Source organism: Thunnus maccoyii, chromosome 11, assembly GCF_910596095.1.
Source record: "Thunnus maccoyii chromosome 11, fThuMac1.1, whole genome shotgun sequence".
Taxonomy (NCBI): Eukaryota; Metazoa; Chordata; class Actinopteri; order Scombriformes; family Scombridae; genus Thunnus; species Thunnus maccoyii.
The window spans coordinates 18,618,317-18,633,804 of record NC_056543.1 but is presented as its reverse complement, the minus strand read 5'-3'; the positions used below and the strand labels follow the sequence as shown (position 1 = coordinate 18,633,804).

General features: G+C 38.6%; 1 protein-coding gene across 1 annotated transcript in view; it reads right to left on the bottom strand.

The window, feature by feature from the left end:
• Positions 1-1,815: 1,815 nt before the first annotated feature.
• Positions 1,816-15,488, bottom strand: part of hoxd4a (homeobox D4a) — a 55,618-nt gene continuing 41,945 nt past the window's right edge. The window contains exons 2-3 of the mRNA XM_042425681.1: positions 3,238-4,256; positions 1,816-2,836 (exon numbers count right to left, since the gene is read on the bottom strand). Of these exons, the coding sequence (XP_042281615.1) occupies positions 2,538-2,836; positions 3,238-3,706 (768 nt within the window). The 5' untranslated portion in view covers positions 3,707-4,256 and the 3' untranslated portion in view covers positions 1,816-2,537. The remainder of the gene's footprint in view (positions 2,837-3,237; positions 4,257-15,488) is intronic.

Sequence of the window (15,488 nt, the reverse complement as noted above, 5' to 3'; positions counted from 1 at the left end):
CATAACTCGTGATGCACGAGGGGGTTTCATATAATAACCCAAGTGGTCTTTCTCATGTGTGCACACATGCTAAAACAGCAGCAACTACTAAGTGTTGCGTACTTTGGTTTTGGAGCAGGACCACCACCTCTGACCAAGTTTTTATTTCAGTTTTGAGTCCCACTGGGCCAGTAAACTCCACTTGTGTCTCTATTTTGCAATAAATATCTCACTTTTAAGAACCCAAACAAGATTTTCACTGCACAAAATTCAAAAGATTCATTATGAGCCTAAAAATTTCAACGAGGATGTTTTTACGCAAAGCATGAGTTCCTTTCGATAAGCGCTAATGGCTGAAAATTAAGTCACGCCAGGTTAAAAACTCGTTCTTTATCAGTTTTATACACAAACTTCACTTATTCTACACTAATAACTAATTTATACTCTTAGATTTTTATACTTGACAGGAGAACAGACTGAGTTTACCCAAGCAGCGCACATTTGGTGCATTTGTGGATGTTTGGTAAAAAGGCTCCATGTGGCTTCACGTGCTTGTTACCACTGAAGAAAAACTCGCTTTTCCCACCAAAAGTGATTCTTTTTGTAAATGGCGCAACACCAATGACCCGAAATAACAAATAACCACATAAACATACATAATAAAAAGGATTTTTTTTTCTTTCTTTTTTTTTTTTTTTTTTTTTTTAGATTTGAGAATATTTCAAAGCCTCGGCTGGCAGAGGGGAGTAAATTTCTTCAAAATTAAAACGTTTCTCGGGTGAAGTAAAGAAGAAATCTCGCGACAAATTTCTTTCTGCAATCATTTTAAATGCATAGTCAGTAGAAATCTTTATTTTTTTCCAATATACTTCTCACATCTCAATGCACAGTACAAGGTAAAAAGCATGTACAAAAATAAAACCAAAAAGATTGCATATTGACATGAGGAGACAAATGCACATATCAGGACCTTTCTGGGGGCTGCGCCGGATATAAATACAGTTAAAACACGTGTAAAACTATTGAATCCACGCAATGACTCTTGCTTTGAATGCTTTAGCTTTTCTTTTTTTTTTTTTAAGTGTGGAAAACCCCTCTGAACCAAAGCGAGAAGCGCCTGGGAGAGAAAATGCTGCTTGTCCGGCGGGTCAGGGGTGTTGGGGTCAGTCCTCGCGGCTGAAATGTGTCCCCTGGATGAACCTGCCACTGCTGCTTTGTCGACCTTCGGTTGAAATACCTTTTCAAGCCTCTCATGGAGAAAACTTCAGAGAGAGAGAAGACCTCCAAGAAACTGTTGGAGCTTCTGGGCTTTTTTTTTTGTTTTGTTTTGTTTGTCCGAAGACAATGAGGGTTTAAAACAAGAAATATCTGTCTTGTGACGTGAAAGCCCCCCTCGGTAAGCTTGGTGTAAATGGAAAATGATAAGATTCCCACATGAACTAAGACTAAACTTTGCATAAAGCCATGCTAATAATGCACAAGAGTTCAAACATATTTTAGATTAATAAAAGTCCAACGAATAGTTTTAATTAAATTTGTATGTGTGCTATAGGCTACGAAAATTTACACTTTTTTTTATTTTTAAACAAATAAATAAGGACGCAAAAAAAAAATCATATCAAGGAAAATAAACAATTATCCTCCTAAATATTCTGGATTTGATTATTTCCGATGAGAAACATCCAATACCAATTCGGTGCCATGCAGGAACAAATGATCTTTCATGAAAGAGTTTCAGATGGCATGAGAGAGCCTCTTAAAATGTACACTGTTTACAAAGATGTCAAAAGAGATTTATAAGGGCACTCGGAATAGTATGCACACAGGAATGTTCTTGATTTTTGGGAATAACATTTAGGCTAAGAAAATTTTAAAAGCTTTATTGTACAAAATAAGTTAAAACATACAAGTCACGAAGAAACGTGTAACTGATATAAAAAAAATCAACGGGATATTTGCAACTTACGAAAAGGAGGTTGAGTTGTGTTTGGCGTTCTGTTTCTTTCAAGTATATATTTATATGTATATATAGCCTATATTGTGCATTTATTATGTAGTTTCAATGAGAGTAAAACTGAAACAACATTTATTGGTGTGTGTGTGTGTGTTCGTGTGTGTGTGTGTGTGTAATTTGAACGAATGGCTTCCCTGTTTTTGAATAAAGATATTTCAATCTTTAAAAGCAGCGTGAATCCACGTGAGAAGAGCAGAGACACTTTGTTTAAATCCATGAAATGTCCGCAGAGAGGGGGGATGATGATGATGATGATGGGGGGGTAAACGTCCAAAAAGAAGAAGTTTGTGTCTCTTTGAGGAAATTAAAACAAGCAAGAGAGGCTCAACTTTCAAACCTCTCAGTTATAAAGACTGATTGATTTTCTGACTCAGCCTTGAGTCAACACTGCTGGGGTCATTTTTTTTGTTAAATAATAATAATAAAAAAAATAATAATTAAAAAAAAGGCTAAAAACGACATCAGCCCATGCAAAAAGTCAGATGCAACCTGTGTCTTTTTTTATATACAGTTAATTTCTAAAGATATGACACCCCCTCCTCTCTTATAATGATGTGATATCAGTCTGGTTATCCTTCTGGAGGCTTTGCAGATGGCTGGAGGCTGGTGTAGATCTGCCCTTGGTGTTGGGTAGTTTGTGATCTTTCTTCCATTTCATCCGTCTGTTTTGAAACCAGATTTTGATCTGCCTTTCGGAGAGACAAAGCGTGTGGGCGATTTCAATCCGTCGCCGCCTGGTCAGGTACCTGTTAAAATGAAACTCCTTTTCAAGCTCCAAAACCTGCTGCCGGGTGTAAGCTGTTCTGGACCGTTTGGGCTCAGGTCCTGTGTAATCCGGGTTCACTGGGAGAAAGAAAACAAACCAGAAGAAAAAAGAAAAAGTCACCAAATGGACCAATGCAGCTTGCAAGCAAAAACAATACAATGAGGACTGTCTTGTCTACCCGGGGCGCTCAAACTTTAAGGAAATTCACACGGAAGCGAGAGAAGGAGAATAAATGACAGATTTCAGCTGAATTTAGATGCAGCAGATTTGCTGCAGATATAAGCACCATTACAACCGGTCAGTATGTGTTTTCAGAAGCTTTGAGGACCTCACCTAGCGGCCTATTTCCTGAGCTATAAAAATTTATGACTTGTGTAATTGGCGAGGCCTTTCAAAGACTCCCATAAATATTACACTGAATGATTTTAAACTACAGGTCTCAGCTGGTCCAAGAGAGAATTATAAGAGCAAATCTTACCAGTTGTTACGTGGACTTTCTTCATCCAGGGGTAAACTACTGCAGGCTGCTTGGCTTGTATCCCATTTTGGCTCTTTGTGTTTTGCTGCTGTCCACAAGTCCGGGGTCCGGCCACTTGGACCGGGGGCCCCTGCTCAGTCTGTGCGTTAAAGGGGCTCGGGTGGCTGGGTCTCTCGTGCACATGACCCCGTGGCTGCACTGTGGAGTCCTGCACAGTGTTGCAGCTGAAGGGCTGCTCCGTGTAGTTTGACCGTGGGTAGATCCCTGGATGCTGAAAGTCTGTGTCCTGCGATGGACTGAAGTAGTCCGAGCCCTGCTCAGGTATATAGTTATTTTGTGAATATTCCTCGCAGGGAGGAAATTTAGGATCCACATACTTAGAGTTCACCATATACGAACTCATGGCCATTAATTTCTGAAGGTAGAAAATACTAATTTTTCTCGAGTTGTCTTTTTTTCCTCCCTCCATAAAGCCCTCCTACTTGGTGTCAACTGAATAAAGTTAGCGAACCATGTGACCAGATCGGCCAATAGAGGTGATGCTGGTCCATAAACGGGTAAACATACAACTAAAGGCAATTTAATCTAACTTAAGATAAACCCAAATTAGACTCTAGTGGAATAAATAAACTTCGCCCTCAAACATTTGCATGCACATTTGGAAAATACAAAGTCATGCTGAAATAAAAAGAAAAAATACACACAACAACATCTGACTTGAACCTCTGAGCTTATATTGATGTAAAAATAATTCAAAGAAATAAAAGAAAGGAACATTGGAACACTAGCTGAAGACTTGTGGTTGTTTTATCCAAACAGATGTGAAAATAGATCAGTTCCTGAGGCACTGCTCTGACTTGAAGGCATGGTGTTCAACAGAGAAACCAACAAAAGATACAAAAAGCCCCTTGGCATAAAAGCAGGGAATAATGACTGAGGACAATTGATGGAGACTGTCTTTGTCAAGGAGGGGTCATCCAAAAGTTACACGAATCTCATCACTTCATCTGCTCCCATCCCTTTTGAAAAAAAAAAAAAAAAAAAACTGTCTCAGGAGCCTATTGGCCAGCAGCAGCAGCCTCTGGGAATCAATAAGAACAGACACGACTCACAGGAGAGAAAAGCTACAGCTGTGAGTGTGTGCTGTGACTTATGTATTTGATCCCAACACCAAATAGAAAACACAGCCTCCTTTTTTTTCCTAATTATGTTGATTTCCATGTGTAACATTTTGGATCAGATTCCCCTTTGAGCCCTATAGAGTTTCAACATGCCTAAGCTCCACTCTTCATGAAGAATGTGGTGTTGTCAGATTTACTCTCGTGCACAAATCAACACTGTCACTGTAGCGCTTGACAGCACATCAGGAACCAGACGCCTAACAAGATGGCAATAAGTCAATAAATCGAAGTTTTTTCATCGACCATATACTCCCCTAGAATCGAATCTGTGACTCTGGTTTCATCACACAAATTCGGTTCTACAGGGTATATATAGACGACGGGAAGCGACACTGCCCACTTTTTTTAGCTTCATAACCACAGTAATTTATTTGTAACAGTCAGTATAGATATAAATATCACAGAATGAATGCTGCATAAGGAAATGAGAAGCATGCATCAGATCTGAAGAATCATTATAATCGGATATGTCTTGTTTTATGGAAGCTCAGCTATTTTTTAAATTCTTTTTTTTTTTTGCTCTGTAGGATTAATATTTTCTCTGCTACAATCGTTTATTATGAGCTTTGTGTTGTGCGGGTTTAAAGCACAACTGGTCACACAATAGATACAAATGTCAGGTCTGTCACAGCTTCTCAAAAAAAAAAAAAAAAAAAAGAGGAGCTAAACTGTCTTTTTGCCCAGAGCATTGCTGTCAATTTCAGCTGCAAACGACAAGAAAAAGACAGTGAACGAATTATCAGTCAGTAAGTCTGGCAGGTCTTCTTCAACCCACCACAGTCCCAAGTTCATAATCAAACAAAACAGCCTCTTTAAGAGAATATAATCTTTAAAACTGTCAGCTCAGAATAAAATATAGGCGCTTTTTTTTTCCAAATATAAACTCATCAGCAGATAGCCAGTTAGATAGTAGCTGGCTAATACTCAAGATCTTATCACCACATGTCCAGAAGATGAGGCTCGAGGCCACGGAGGTCAAACTAAATCATTTACAAAGTTATCAAAAAGTTCAATTATTTTCGCTGCTGCTGACAGCTCAAAGGGTGCAAAAGTTTACCAAATCCTCGTAAGCCATTAACTCACCACCATGGCAGCCACTGCAAATCCTTCTGAAATAGCCTTTACAAATGAGTGAAGGCTGTGAATGGCTGCTTTTTATATATATCTGAACAGAGGCACCCCGGGAATGAAACCAAATTATATTAATATTAGTTATTATCAAAATATGTGGGCCAAAATCAGGCAGAAATATAATTTCAGTGTGTTACATCAGCCAGAAATTCTTATGGGACCTGCGTGACGCTTTGAATCGATTTCAGTCAGATTAAAATGATGAAATTATAATCTCAGGTTTTATTTCATGGGACATTTGTTTTGTTGTTGTGGGTTTTTTTTTTCTTAAAGCACAGTGGCCAACATTTGACACATTTCAGTTCGGGAAAAGCCTGAAATAAAGATGATTTCTTCTTTGATAAGAAATAAACATGTGAACATTTTTACCTGCTGGTTATTTACTGGATGATGTGTGAAGTGGTTTGATATAATGTCATATTTTGGCTGCATTTCAACATTTTCAGGTTGAACTACACTGTAAAGTAACATGAGAATAAAATTGAAAATGAAGCTTTTCGTATACAGACTTTGTCATAAAGCAGCCATCATCTCTACTCTGCAAATAAATAAATAAAAAAACAGCAAAATATTCGTTCTGGCTGCAGGTAAAAGTCACACAACAGAATCAGTAAAAATGCATTTCACATTTCAGTATTTGTTAGACAGCCTGACCTGCCTTTCACCTTGCCCTGCTAGTCCTTCAGACGGGTCAAAGCCGAGATACACAACAAAAGAATGATAAAGTCAGCGTTTCCTGGCTGCTTGTGTTAACTGAAAGCCCAACTGGTTCAGCTTCAGTCTTTTTTTCATTACATTTTAGGAGCTTTTTCCACCAAAAAGCTCTAAAACTGAGCGTGTGAGCAGCAGAAAACAGAAGGCCTATTTAATCTCATTTTCGGGCGAAGTCAGGGCGCGTTTTCTTTTTTGACTGACAACAATAGAAAATAAAGATTTAATCATCCCAATCCGTCGAATTTATATTAAAAAAACATTTTATGATTATTAGGTTTCATTTCTAGGAACGACTGAGGAAATTAAGCACATAAGGCCTACAGAGGATATGCATTAGGCCTATAGTGACTATAGGCCACATCATGTGAAAAATAGAAAACAGCTGTTATTGTAGTTTCCTGTGGTAAACTCATACCAGTATGGATAAAAAAACATCTTATACTGTTAAACTAATAATGTATGAAATTCTAACTGACGGATACAACTGAAAACAGCAGATTTGTGATGGAAAAAGAACTCGTATTGTTTTAATTAGGCCTTTTAGAATAATTCACCAAATTCTCCAATAATCTCGGAAAAAAGATGAGTCTGGTGACCGCAGGTTTAATTGTCCGTCTCCAGGCAAATAAGCAGCCCAATGCTATCAGCTAACCCAATCACACAGCAGCCAATCAGACCAGCAAGTTCAATAACACCATCCAAAAAAAACGCACCGATTGAGCCTTAAAAGGTCGTTATACCCAAAACCAATACCAAGCAGTGTAACAGAAGAGAACCCTCACAGCAGCACATCATCATAACTATCTCTGGCCCGAGCACACACTCTGCTGCCGCTTTTAGAGGCAGGAAACAGCATATACTAGTCTGTGACATCACACGCCCATAGCTCCAGCAATTGATAAAACGCAGCTTACCACAGAGACCGCAACACATGGCGCACCACGGAACAAACGCATCCACGAAGGAAAAGTCCGCCTGGTACAGCTCCCCGCCAATTGAAGCTCTATTCCAACCCATCTGGACCGTCTTACTAATACACAATGAGAATTATATTTTGGCTTGTCAAGTCCCAGGCCATAAAACAAACTTTAATGGCATCACGTGTTTCCTCGCAGCCATTCACAACACCGCGCAGGCCCATAAATAACCCTGAAAGTTGCACTTACTCAATAACGCCGATTACGCTGCTGTGCATTAAGGAAAAGTCGTAGGAATGAGGGAGCTGGGAGGCTGTAACAGTGTCATGGTTGAAATGGGAACAGAGGTGCACTTGGACAAGATAAAAAATAGATTTTATTTTATGTTGGCATTGTAGTAATGTGCATATTTCAGTCAGTCAACCAGTAACAAAGTATGACACTCTTAATAACTGTGTCTGTGCTCACTAGAACTAATATTCTCAGACTGCTTTATGGCCTTTTCTAAAGTTAAATTAGTCAATAGTTTTAATTCATTTCAATGCATTTTGCTGAAGCCGTTTGACCTCTAAAGTGTTAACAAAAACATGATACATGCATCAATGATCTGTGCTCAAATACATTTTTTTTAAATCCCCAGTGAACCTGCCACAGTAAGACTGATGTCATTCATTTATCCGGGCCAATCCCAGAGCGCACAGCATTTTTTTTCTTTTTTGCTCCTCCTCTCCTTTTCTGTCCAAACTGGACAGAGCAGATGATGTTGAGGTTTGAGTGGCTGCTACTGTGGGGCAGGTACAATAAAAGGGGAGGGCATCAAATCAGAGGCTTGTCACTTTTTTTTTTTTTTTTTTACATGCATGTCCCATAAAAAGGTTATTTCCCTGTGGATGATTTGAGGGCAAAAATATCCTGTTTGGCCTCCAGGGTGTTTGAGAAGAAGCAGGTCCCTACATTGATCCTACTGTTTGAGAACATATTAGCTGCTAAGTTGTCATATATAGTCATATATTTTTTTTTATTACCTAGTAATTAAATCTAGCAATTTTACTTTCAGCTACACCTCTTTTTGTAACTACAGTTCTCAAGAAGCTCTCAAGAGAAAACGTTGAAGCTGCTGCTGTCATTAAAGCATCTTAAACTGAAGTGGTTGCAAAGTGTCCATTGTGTTGGCTGTACAAGATAAATAAATGAGAATAAACAACAGTTTGTCTTTCTGCTGGTGCTCTGTGATACACTTCATGTGGTTTGTACAGAACGCAAACACATAAACATCCCTCGGTAATAAAAAAACGAGTATCTCATCTCATGTGTTGCCTCACTTAGCTTATTACAGCTGCAGCAGCCTAAAAAGGGTGACTTTTCTTACTCACGACTCCCCCAAAAGCACTTTCAAAAACGAGCTAGATCATGTGACCACGTGTCTCAGCCAATCACAGAGTCCAGGAACCTGCTGCTGGATGGGAGCAGAGAGGCTGACTGTTGGGCAACAGCGCCTTCTGCTGGCTTTAGACGGTCTCCCCCTTTTTCCACTGCAAAAAGTGTCCATCTATGCAAACAAGTTATTTCATCCAATCCCATAGTTTATATCATAAAACTAGTGACACAGGTGTGCAAGAAGGCTGCATGAAGTGCACTTTTTTCAAAAGCAAATGAGATTATTTTAACATTTTGTTGGACTAAATGTTTTTTGACGCTATAGTTGACTGATGAGCCTTGATTCAAGATATTTTCACCTTCCTTAAACAGATTAAATTGGATTAGTCACATCAAGAATCATATAATCCTTTTGCATATTTGTCTCCCTTGGTTTGGGCAATTAAATTGGTTATAAAGACTGACCATGAAACTGGATGCCATGCTTAGATTGGTATATTTTTCACTGTTGATCATATTATTCATAGTAACGCACTTGAAGGGAAATAAACGTGTTGCTTTTGATAACAATGAAAACATATAAATGAATGAATCAATTCACCCAACTAACGAAAAAAAATTATATATATATATGCACACATAAATATATAAATAAGAAAATGAAAGTATTATACAAACACAGCTTATTGTACCTTGTTAGATTCCCTACGGCTTGTTATTAAGAAACATTTGTTTACAAAGGCTGTCTGTTATGTGACCAGAAGACATTTCTGCGGGTGATTTAAATAAGAGTGAAAAGGGGAAACCACATCCAGTCCGTGGAAACTGCAATCTGTTAAAATGTGTGGAGGCCTGCGGTCAGTTTCCACTTAATTACAGACAACAAACACATGTAGAATATGTAAGCTATGTGCATAGTCAAATTAACAACACTGGCTGAACCCCATCTCATTTTCTCAGGCTTCTACTTGTGTCTGTCTTGCAGGGTCCATTTTGCCGCATTGCAGTAAGGTTGTAAATACTTTCGCAGCTGCCTGTCAGGCCACAGTGAAATACTGTCTTTGTTCAGTTGGCCCCATCTCCAGGCAGCTGAAAACAGCTATGAACACTGAACTTCTCCCTGCCAGGATTGCATATTCTGGATATAGCAAAGCAGATTTGTTATGTGTCGATTATTGTGCAGAATTTAAGCAAGTGCTCAGTGTGTGAAAAGCAGCAGATTACTGCAGGTTTTATAGCAGCTCGAGAGATGCAGGATTATATAAATTGTGTTCACCGCCTTTTGTGGAAAACTGATGAATACAAAAAAGTCTTTTCGACATGACATATGCTGCTTCAAACTAAATCGAAATGAGGAATATTCAGTTAAATACACGAAGCACTTTTCTGATTGGAGGAGAAATTACTGCATCAAAAAACTGCTGCTCAAACCTCTCAGACGCCATCATCACTGACTTCAAACACAAACTATATGTGTGCATAAAAACACTTCAAAGTCACCAGCCAGAATAAATACATTCACAAGATACATTAAACACTGTAAAACTATTTCATAATCAAAGTTTCTTTATTTCTAATCAGATTATCTTGGATTCTTGCAGCATGGTAGCATGCACATTATCATTTCTGAGTTAATCAACAACCTTCTCTTCGTGTTAAGTATAAAAAACTATTTATATCATATCAGTACATCCAGCAGAATCACCAAATTACCTGAGAGTCATTACCTTGCTGCTAATTTACATGACTAATGAAACAGGAAGCTGTCAGGCTTCACATGCAGACACACACACGCGTAAATGAAGTCCAGTATCACACAGAAAGCTTACCTATAGAAGGGAGGTAATCCATGTTTATTCTTTGAGGTTTACCTATGCTCTGCATTTTGATAAAGCTACGAGGAGCCGGTGTTGCTCTGCGTGAAGACGTCTGTTATGGAGAAAGTTGAAACGATCCTCTTGTCATCCAGGAGACCGAGCAGCGCAGTGCCGCAGATATGTGCTGATCAGACGTTTATGAAACGAATGACTGGCAATTTTTTAAGAGAACCGTAGCGTATCGGTTTGGGCGCCATAGACGCAGAATGCAGTGGGAAAAAAATCGCCTGGGAAATCAGGAAAAGAGCCATGAAGACGTTTGCCTCTCACACATGACCAGTGGCATCCAATGACAGGCGATGGAGGCACATAAAAAGGTCTATTAGGCCTACCAAGCTGTAAATTGTCCCTCTCACAAAAAGGAATTTGGACTGCAGCAATTCTCCCCATCTTTGCGCATATAGAAGCCCCCGCCATGTCCTCTAGAGAAAAACAAGAGTTTGTTCCTGCTACTCAGCCATCAAATGTTTAATCTAGAAGCTGCAGTTTGACTGCCGCCTTTTAAAATGTGTTAACCTCAGCAAGATGCAAATTTTACAGAATAACAGAAAACATTAGAGTGGACAGAATTTATACATTTTTGTTCAACTTATGGCAAAATGATGTTGATGATGCGATGTTTACTTTGCTCATAAAAGCTGAATGATTGACAAAACATTTCTGTTTACCCCCCAAAAACATGATGATTTATTTCTTTTTAACATTTAAGGGTTTTATTGTGTTGAAGAGAAGCTTTTTGCACCTCTGAAAAGGACGGAGAAATTCAATGTTTCTCTTTTCCTTTTTGTTTTTCAGTGAGCGGTCTGTGGAAAAGCTGTTAAGTTAATGTCACATAATAAAACCAGTAAGCTTACTGGGTTTAAATTACGTATACTTAAGTGGAAATAAAAGGAAATTAATTTATCCTCGTTAAATTTAGCCTAATACCGTCAGACTGGCCTTCTCCGTCTTGATGTTTGGGCCTATTTATTGTTCTAGGTGTGTTTTCAGCGGATCTGTGCTGCTGCATCGACTTGTCTCCACAGATTGTATACTGGAAAACGATCACGTTCATCTGCAGTCTGTAAGACGCCCTTAAAAAGCTCTGTTGTTATTCATATGAAAGAGAAATTATTGTGATATCAATATTTTTTTTTTCACACCATTAACCTTTGAGATTTAAAGGCGTGATTCTGCAACTGCATGCAGTCCATGTGAAGCATATTTTTGCAGCAAGAAGGAATTTCTTTTATTTCAGTGTCGTTCATCTGGTGGCATGCCAGAGTCAGCACTGTGCGATTTATAGTCAGACTATGGCTCAGTCTCTGGTTTCCTGTCTTATTGTGTGTGTGTGTGTATGTGTGTGTGTATGTGTGTGTGTAATGCAAGAGATCAGGATTTGTAGCATTACACAACTATGACAATATTGCAACTCTATAGTCCATTGGGAAGAGGTCATTCTTATTCATTCTTGAGAGAAAGAAATATACGGATGAGCATCGCCTTAGTCTCAGTGTAAAGATATAGGACCATCTGTCTGTTCATTCTTCTTACATGATGTTACTGCCTTTTATTTGACTTCACCGTTGGTAAGAGTCGCCACGTTGCACTGGAAGAGAGGTAAAAGTATGTGAATGATGGAGAGCCAAAGGCGAAAAGAGAAGCTCACAAGGACCATTTTCTTTGATTAGACAAAACAAATGGTGTTTGGTTTTATTTCCCAAAAGTTAAATAAATACATTTTATTCATGAGAGGAAACTAGACACAGCCAGAATATACCTTCCACTGCTTTAATCCTGTATTTCTGACTGCTATCTGAATGCTATTTAAAAGAAAGATAAATATAGTCTATATAAAGCATGAAGTGGTGGTGGGTGGGTGGTGGTGTGTGTGTGTTTGTTGGGGTGCGGCGCAGATCAAGTTAGTGGTGGAAGTAATACACACAGCCACACCTAGATGACTAATAAAGATGCAGCAGCTCGCCAGAACAGCGACACTCTGTCTGCATATTAATTCATGGGTGTGGAGGGCTCGTCTTTCTGTCTATTCTCACTTCTATTCTAATTTATCTCTTCAGCCAAAAGCCTCCTTTCATATCAGATAAGTCATCAAAGCCAAACATTCAAGGAAATCCAGTAATAATCAATAAATTAGCTACTGCATGTGTTTTTATATTTTCATATCATGACTCTTTACTTCTGAGGAAAATATTCCAACTAAAAATATCATGGTTATTAAAGTAAGTATCACTCTATATAAATATGACATTTGATATGTTGTGTAGCGCCAACAGGGAAGTAGACTTTAGGCTCCTGTAATGTACAATTATTAAAATCTTGCTTCATTATCATCATCACAGAGCTCTAGTTGCTCTTCCTGCACCACCTTGTCCTTGAAAATTCATCCAAATAAGCACAAGCCATTATGTTGCAAAGGTAAGCCTATGATTTGATGATTTATATCATGTTTGTTAACTAACTAACTGCGTTTTCAGGGCTGTATGTTCACCCAGTTCTGCTTTTTGCACTCACATCGGATTCAAACCCTGGAATCAAGTCTCAGAGTGTTGTCGCAAAGAAAAAAGTTAACGATTATTATCCATCTATGCACCTATCAAACCTAACTAAGGTTTTTTGGGTTGTTTTTTTTTTTTTTTACATGCACACCAACATTTCAATTCCTTTAGTGAGCCAACAGACTCACTGTAGGCTGTACACCACATGATTCAACACGTACTGTTGAGTTTATGACGTTTAAAAAACCTGTATTCATTTACTCGGTTTTTGTCTAGAATTAAAAAACAAAGGAGCGTCCAGGTGTGACGTTATGCGTCACAATTCACTCTAAAATGAAGGATACCTGCCGGTCAAAGTGCGTCATCGTCCTCAATTGCTTTACATTTATTGTTACTTTCCTCGTGAACACAAACAAGCAGGCTGGAGACATTAAACAGTTAATGGTCTTACACCAAAGTGTTTGTGGGTTGGATTAGAGACACAATGTACGATCTATTGGATATAAAGTCCCCTGCAGGCTTGTCAAAGGGGATTGCTGAAATATGATATATTGTCCCTTATATGCATTTTCTCTTATTTGACTTCGAAGGACGTGTATTGTTGACCCTGTTGTGGAAAAGCCCGAGCATTTTCCCCAAGTGTGTTCCCAGTCGTTTGGCTAATTCCCACAGCTCTGATCTTAACCTACATGCAGCCTCGACAGAAATAACACCGGATAAAGAGTGTGGATCTGGAGCAGCACAACATCTATGGGCGTAACATGACTGCATCTAATGACAAGAGTGAAGCTAACCCCTCTTATGGCCTGTAAGGAAAAGAGGAACATGACTATCTATAACGGTACAGTGAGGATTACTGCATGAAAATGGGGATAATGAGAGGAATTCCCCCTCTCTGTGCATGCCGATATGTTAAAAGATATATTTCTCCTTATCAAAGAAGCGGTCAAATACACTTATTGTGCGCGTGTAAACAGCGTGTAATCGTGCATTTTCAAATAAAGAAGCTGAACATTGTCAGTTTGAGGTCAGAGGTCACCTCATTCACCAGGCGATTTTGATTATAGGCCACTGTACTCATCTCATGAAGCCAAGTGTATCAAGACTCAGATAATCAATTCAATATTTTTCTGTTGCTACAATATTGTGCTCAGAGTGCTGGCTTTCAGCATTTGGATACTTTTTTTTTTTTTTTTTTACAACTGGGACCCTCATGACAATCATCACGTTTAATGGCGATGACTAAACTAATGCTGACGCTGACTCCTGAGGACAGAGAGCAGTATACACTCAGGGAGGCGCCTCTTATTCTTCCTCTGCAGACTGGATCCAAACACAGCAGAAAAGAGAGAGAAAAGTAGGCTGCTCTGGGCCGTTTTCATCAAGTATGTCATCGGTGTTTAAAGCTCGTATAATCTGTTATACGAGCTGCAAGTGAGATAAATGAACAGCGAGAATTGATCAGCGGGCTTTTGCGTATCAGATAATGGAAAATCAGAGGACTTCGGGCCTTAAGTGTGTCTATGTTGCTCAGTTTTGGAGTCACAAAATGCCAAATTGTAACCCATTTTTAATCCCTCTTAGCTACAGTTAATTAGTGGTAATTGTATGGATTTATTGTATGGAATGCAGTGGACTGTACCACTCACAACGACTAAAAAAATATATGTATCTCTTTGGGCTATTTTCTTTCAAACATCCAATATAGAATCACCTCTAGACTCTTTTTCATGTCAGGGATTTGGAGGGGAAAAATCCACATTTTATGACACTGGTTAAAATATCACCACTATTTGTATTACTTCACCATACAAGGACAAAATAAAAGGCACCTAAATTTAAAAAATATTAAATACATTGGATACATTGAGTTCTGAGGCCTTTGCCGGAGAAAGTTTAAAGAAATTCATTTCTGAAGGCAGATAATTGTTACTACTGTTGTTTACGGCAAACGAGGACGGACTGAGACTAATAAAAACCTTCCAGCCTTTTTATTAACCCTTCTTAACAGTCTAGACGAAAATAACCTTCCCTTTTTGTTTGGATGTGTGACAGACTGTTGAAATGTGGAATCTGAAAGTTGCCACGATTAGACTAAACAATCTGCACACCAACAACTGCAACAGGCGAGACAAAAATATGAATTTGACTATTCCCAGATATTAAAGGAGTGTCATGTTCTTGTTTTTTTTTTTCCAATACGAACAGCTTCCACGTAAATCGGGATGGTATCACTATCATGGCCTTCATGTAGTTCTTAGAAAATCACAATCTGAAAACTTATAATTTTACATATACTATTCTAGGGTTGTTTTTTCAGATCTTTTTTAAACATGTTGTTTCCTCATCTAAATGAATGAATCCATGAACACATTGATTATGGTCTGGCTCATGCATGTGTCGCTATAATTGAGACTAAAAGAACAATATCGCCCTCTAGCGCTCTCGTTACTTCTCCAATAAAGCTCACAGCTCCAGCAAAGCTAAACAGATTGCATTTAGTTCTGCATATTTCAGGATTTTTTCCATTTGATTTGACCGGAGCTGAAATAAAAACAT